At 32.1% G+C, this 6,560-nt stretch overlaps 1 protein-coding gene across 1 annotated transcript; it reads left to right on the forward strand.

The window, feature by feature from the left end:
- Positions 1 to 742: 742 nt before the first annotated feature.
- On the forward strand, positions 743 to 6,155 carry LOC124537422 (pupal cuticle protein 20-like). Its single transcript, XM_047114258.1, has 4 exons — positions 743 to 796; positions 1,127 to 1,370; positions 5,171 to 5,377; positions 5,960 to 6,155. The coding sequence occupies exons 1-4, from the start codon at positions 788 to 790 to the stop codon at positions 6,007 to 6,009; spliced, it is 510 nt and encodes a 169-aa protein (XP_046970214.1). The 5' UTR covers positions 743 to 787; the 3' UTR covers positions 6,010 to 6,155.
- The last annotated feature ends 405 nt before the right edge of the window (positions 6,156 to 6,560 follow it).

Genomic DNA, 6,560 nt, shown 5'->3' on the forward strand with positions numbered 1-6,560 from the left:
TACGCGCCTTATTTATAGATTATTTAGACGTATAATATGTTCACTTTAACTGATTATTAGCCTGATCAAACATACAAGCTGTTCTATTGTATATATTAGTAGATGTATAACATGATATATCATAATTAGAGAGCAAACACGACAAAGCTATGTTTTATTTCTATTTATAATTAGCATCTCTTAAACATTTTCATTTTCCTGTAAAATATAATTTTAGGAGATATTTAGAGCATCGAAAAACTACATTGTAATTAACAATAAAAAAAATGGCGGAAGATATTGCCGAAGCGTTAGCTTTAATTTTGTTTTTTACGCTTTAGATCTATTTATATTATATGTAACATGATCATTATTTTTAATGCATGGCTTATAAAATCTTATCTAGCTATGAAAAAGTCACTGGTTCGATACAAATCGTTTAATGACTTCTGTCTTTAAAAAAAATAAATACAATCGAAAAATTTCAAGAAACAAATCAATCATCAATCGAATACAATACGCGTTCAATGAATACAAGAATCGAATATAAAAATCACCCATCAATATTCAATGTCAATCAATGGTACTCAATGCACAGATTAAAATTAAACGCAATTAGAATAAAATATTTTATAATTGCCAGTCCTTGTTCGAATGTGTTCCAAATTCAAACTCGATTACTTTAAAAGCTCCGTGAAGGGATGTACGATTCGGCTATCGTTCAATCGTATGGTATAAAATGACAGCGTTGAGAATACCACTCCACATTCCAGTATCATCTTTGAAACGAGACGCATCTCCATCAACTATGAACTACGTTAGTTATTAATACTTGACTTTCTATTTAGATAACGTTTTGATAGCGATTACGATACCGGTTATCAGTTAAAGTTCTTGTGACGTAACGGATTCGCGTTTTTCAGTTTGTCAATATAACGTGTCGTTCTAAAAGTTGGAAACGTGATGTCTGGTTATGCCAAGGATACTTGCGGATGGATTCGTTTGTTACGTTAAATAATTTGTTGTTTAGTGTAAAGAGCACTATGCTTGAGTTTATCCAAAATAATTGGTAGTTCAAGACATGTGCAGTAATTAGCAAGAGCTTTTTTTTATAAAATTTAATAAACTTATTCGTCGTCGTTTCTAGCTCATCGTCCTGACCCTGGTCTCAGCGGCAGCTGCAGCTCGCCTTGAAAACATCTATCTCCCACCCAATTCTGGTTCATCAAGCGGTGCCAACGCTGGTCTCAGAACGCCATTTGGATCAGATTCAGTGTCATCAGCGTCAGCAAGCAGCCAGGCTGAGATCTTGAGATACGAGAACGAGATCGACGAACAAGGATGGCACTACGCATATGAAACCAGTGATGGAACTAAAGCTGAACAAAATGGTGAGTTCTTTACATCTTGAGGCTCAAAACCAATTAGTACCGTAACTGTTTCGATACTAACGTACAAGATATATTATTTGTATCTTAAGAAGGTACCACTAATTTTTCAGCCTTAATTTGTGCCTTGGAGTTCATATTTTACCTCGTGATTAGTGGTAGATGTGGTACCTGCATGAAATTATATTATATGTGTATCCACTAGTCCATTGGACAGCCATAGTGTGATTATCTATGGAAAAACTTCTCCAACTGTAGAATGGGCCTTTGATAGTTTTTTTAACATTAAGTATTACGTTAAGCTATGTTATATATATTTTTATATCTAATAACGATATATGAAAAAAAATATTGAAAAATACTATCGTTTTGAACATATAGGTACATACATGAACAGAATCTTTTTTCAAATGATCTATTTCAAATTTCTTACCATATTTCTGAATCAACCATCCAAATCGAATTACACGCTGCAATTATAGCTAACGTAAAATGTTTAATTTTAATTTCTTATTAATTTTAAGAGAATTTATACTGAAAACCAAATTTATTTCATTTTTAAAACTTTAAACATTTTTTCCTTTGTTTTAACATAAAAATAGTTACTGTTTTATTAGATATGGCATTACTTATGATATAGTGGATTTTCTGTGGACGTTTCAGTGATACTTTATATTAGAAGTACAAGTCCAGCATAAAATTTTCATATCCCTGTTGACATATCACCTTAGTTGACATATTAAGCTCATATAAACACCTGTTGCAAACATGTAGCCTATCCTGAAATCGCGAACGTAAATAATATGAAATTACTATGATAAATTTACAAGCTGGTTTTACATCAAATGTACTAGACGAACATAACATATAACCTCTCTATAATATTAGTACATATGTCTAGTGTAACAGACATTGACTTCGTAATATACAGTACCATTTGACATACATAATATTATTGATGATAATGTTCTCCTAGCCGATGTCGGCCACTACGATTTCTCAAGGAAGACTAGCCTTCCAAGAATCGCGCATAATATATTACAACGGACATCAGAAATAATTTCAAAAATCGAATAAATCATCAATGTGTTAGAGAATATTATGAAACAAATGACTGCTTCGATAAAAAAAACTTGAGATATAAACGATCGAATCCTGGACATTTTAAATAGGGATGTAATCATTGTATAGTAAATGCATTATTATGCTAACAAAAAGGAAAAGTCCTGTTACTTTTGCGGATTCTTCTCAAGTCTGTGGTGTTTATTTCTCTATCAGTAGCAGATTTCTACTAAAGTGAATTAGTGAGTGTAAATTCTTTCAATAACGATTGATTGATGGTTCTTTCACTCTTAAACAATCGAAAAGAGTCTCTAAAAATCTAATAATTTAATGACACAATCAAGATTCGAACCTAAGACCTCAGAATCGGCAGCCTATTAAACCCCAATTGCAATGAGGCCAGGTTAAAGATTAAGGAGAGGGTGATAAACATAACTCTAGAAGGCGCTTTAAATTTTCTCATATAAATAATATTGACGGATAATTTTCCTTACAACAACATCAACTTGTTATTTATCGTCTAAAGGTCAAATAACGAAGATGTCAAGTGATATAACATTGTTTAACTTAAGTACAGTCAGAAGAAAACCTTTGTCAGTTTTCAAATTCATTCCTTTATCAAGTCGTAAACTCTTAGTACTTTTTGAACAGCGTTGCCAATGTGTGGGCTGTTCCCCAAATTGCGGTAAATCGCAAGTCGATCGGGGATTGGTGTGGGGATTCTCGTATGTGGGGAAAATGAGAGGAATTTAATACTTATGCGTTTTATACCAAAACGATCGGTAATTGATTGTTTACCCGTTTTTTATTTAGTACAAAAATTGAAATTGTAGTCGATTACTAGTTAGCATGGTAGCAAAAACAAAAAAAGGTCGTCAGTAACCATGACCAGTCTGATTCAACGAAAAAAAAAGGTCGTCAGTACCCATGACTAGTATGATTTGACGAAATTTACCTCGAAAATTTGATTTTATTGTTTGAAAATGAAAAACAAACATACAATAAGATGATCTTTTTCCTTTATTTCTGTGTGGGGAATCTGCACATTTTTTTTCCCCAATTTGGGGAATTTCGCTTAGATTTTTGGGGAATTAAGTGAATAGGCATTGGCTTTTGAAACTAAAGCACTTAACTGACAGCTACATATAAAATTAAACTTACACAGTATGATAACTTGGTTCAAAATAGTGTAACATCTTTGGACTACGTCTAGTTGTATATCAACATGAAATATTTTTATGGCGTAATTACTCATTCCAAATTTAAATTAGGTATGATATCTTCTACTGAATTGTCAAAATATGTCTGTCAGTGTCAGTTCTCGATCGATAAAGCAGATGATCGCTCATACTGAGCACACGAAAATAGATCTTAAGGTGACGAACCTTTTCTAAACCCGACTGTATATACATATTTCCAACAAAAGCCATTTTAAAGATTTTCTTAGACATCCGTTCAAATGTTTAGATGATCAGTATATACAAGAATACAGATATATGCTAACTTGTGACATTAGTTAAAATGTCGAATTCTTCAAAAGACGATTATACGGATAAGAAGTCGTAAAGAAGAATATAACTTCAATAAACGTCTTGAATCATCAAAATTATTCAAATAATATCAAACCAAGCTATTCTTTATTTAATTACGAAAAATATTTTTATAATTATTAATATTTGTATGTAAAATATTAAGTTATTTAACGTACAATTATTTTGCTATAGTAACACTATAATTTTGTAAATATATAATACTAATGATTAAAAGAGTATATCAATCATTACTGTCACTAACACAGGCAAAGAATAATTTAAAGGCAACCTAATTTAGTCGCATTATAAGATGAAAATCCACAATTTTTATCAATATAATAATTATTAAATAATATAGAATTATGGCTTAGTCTATATAGCTGTATAAAGTATGTCAAATTGAATGTTGAATTGGCATTTGAATGTATTTATAACATTTAGTATAGCGTTGAAGATCTTATCTCGCTTCTTGATAGATAAATTCTCATCACAAGATCCATAATAAATTAAATCTTAAATACAGTGTTAGTTGTTTCTTACGTTGAATTAGCATCACAGCCTTCATGGAAGACGTATATATTTAGAACAGTAGGCTTATTCTGTAACGAGAAACTCGAATTCGAATTTCACCGCAGAAGATGATTGCTAAATGTAAGAAAGTTATAAGCGACAATGACAATAATTATATAATGTATGTGATACTGAGTCGAGATGGCCCAGTGGTTAGAACACGTGCATCTTAACCAATGATTGCGGGTTCAAACCCAGGCAAGCACCGCTGATTCGTGTGCCCTAAGTTCGTTGTTAACATTTCACGAGTGAGATAAATTGAATTCTTACAGAATCGAACTGCAGACTCATAAATTCGGAAGTTTTCTGTTTGTCTGAATTATACTGTATTTGTGTTCAGCGTGAAAAACAATGCAAGTAATATCAATTAATGTTTTACTACAAAATAGGGGTTTTCAAGGGTTGTATTCCGGTAGTGTGTAGTAATTGAAAAATACTTAATACGTCAATATGTATCCCTATTTAATATAAATGCGAAAGTCTGTCCGTTATCTATTCGTACACAGATAACAGTTAAAATTTGGTTTGAACATAGTTTAAATCCCGGAGATATAGGCTACTATTTTTCCAGATATGGAGTAAAACGTACTCGAAATACGGTGTTTGTATCATAAATAAAAATGATTATTTTTCAAATAGGTCGCGTCCTCCCTGGATCAGTACCTGAAGAAGGTTCCCTTCAAGTATCAGGCGCGTTCTCCTACATAGGGGATGACGGTCAGACCTACTCCGTGAGCTACACAGCTGATGAGAATGGCTTCCATCCCACTGGTGATCACCTTCCCACACCACCACCAATTCCAGAGGAAATTTTGAAGAGCTTGCAATTGACTGCTGGAAATGATGGTAAGTTTGATGATGATCATTGATCATCTACCATTATTAAGATTGAACATCCCTAATCGATATTAATATTATAATTGTTAAAGTAACCTAAGTCTGTCTGTTGTTTGCATACTATCAAAGTAAAAATGGCGTTTTGAATGGTAATAGTACACAAATATTTGATACCAAAATATCCACTTTTGACGACCTCCATGGTCGAGTGGTGCGTACACCGGTTTTCATGAGTATGCCACTCTGAGGTCCCGGGTTTGATTCCTGGCCGAGTCGATGTAGATAACCATTAGTTTTCTATGTTGTCTTGGGTCTGGGTGTTTGTGGTGCCGTCGTTACTTCTGAATTCCATAACACAAGTGCTTCAGCTACTTACATTGGGATCAGAGTAATGTATGTGATGTTGTCTCATATTTATTTATCTACTGTTACATTAAAACATGGAATAAATCTAATAAAATAATTAAATAATAATGAGATTTGAAATCATACGTTAAAATAGAAACTCTTTTCAGTAAAACGATCCCAAATCAACTCTGTTTTTATAGGCTGTGGTTGAGTTTTTATTTATTGTTTTTTTTTTTATTACAGGTCAATACAGCAGTCAGAAGAGCAGCTATGATGCGGATGCTGGATATTAAAGTACCTTTGAATGTAATTATGTATAGTCAGATATATACAACGCCATTTTTTTTATATTTTTGTACATACATTATTGTTTGTGGTGTATGTATTTGACCATACAGCGGCCAGTATTTAGTTTTATTGTATTAAAGTTTGAATAATACTTTGAAGCATTTTTATTTTATAGCAATAATATGCAATTTGTGTTTTTGTGTTCTGATTTGATGAGTGAGCCAGTGTAATAACATCCAGTGTGTGTGATGAGAGTGATGTTAGGAATGGTTTATTTTGTATCCATGTGCAATAGTGATCAATAGATCACTTAAGTCCATTATCATGACACAACAATTTTTTATTTTCTATTAAATAAAATGTGCTTATATGTGCCCAATATGTGCTATAATGTGCCGCTTGAAAAAAAAATTTACTCAAAAAGTATAATTTTTATGAGGAGGTCCTTTTTTTTCAAGTCCGGTCAGCATACCTACTTTTGCATTTTTTCTATTCTTTTAAAAAAAAATTGATTATAGTTTCGAAATATTGTTTTTTACTTGTAAAATTGCAAAAA

This window comes from Vanessa cardui, chromosome 18, assembly GCF_905220365.1.
Source record: "Vanessa cardui chromosome 18, ilVanCard2.1, whole genome shotgun sequence".
NCBI classification, from domain to species: Eukaryota; Metazoa; Arthropoda; class Insecta; order Lepidoptera; family Nymphalidae; genus Vanessa; species Vanessa cardui.

Coding starts and splice junctions, on each gene's coding strand:
- LOC124537422 (XM_047114258.1), top strand. Junction 1,371..5,170: donor AACTAAAGCTGAACAAAATG/GTGAGTTCTTTA, acceptor TTTTTCAAATAG/GTCGCGTCCTCCCTGGATCA. Junction 5,378..5,959: donor ATTGACTGCTGGAAATGATG/GTAAGTTTGATG, acceptor TTTTTATTACAG/GTCAATACAGCAGTCAGAAG.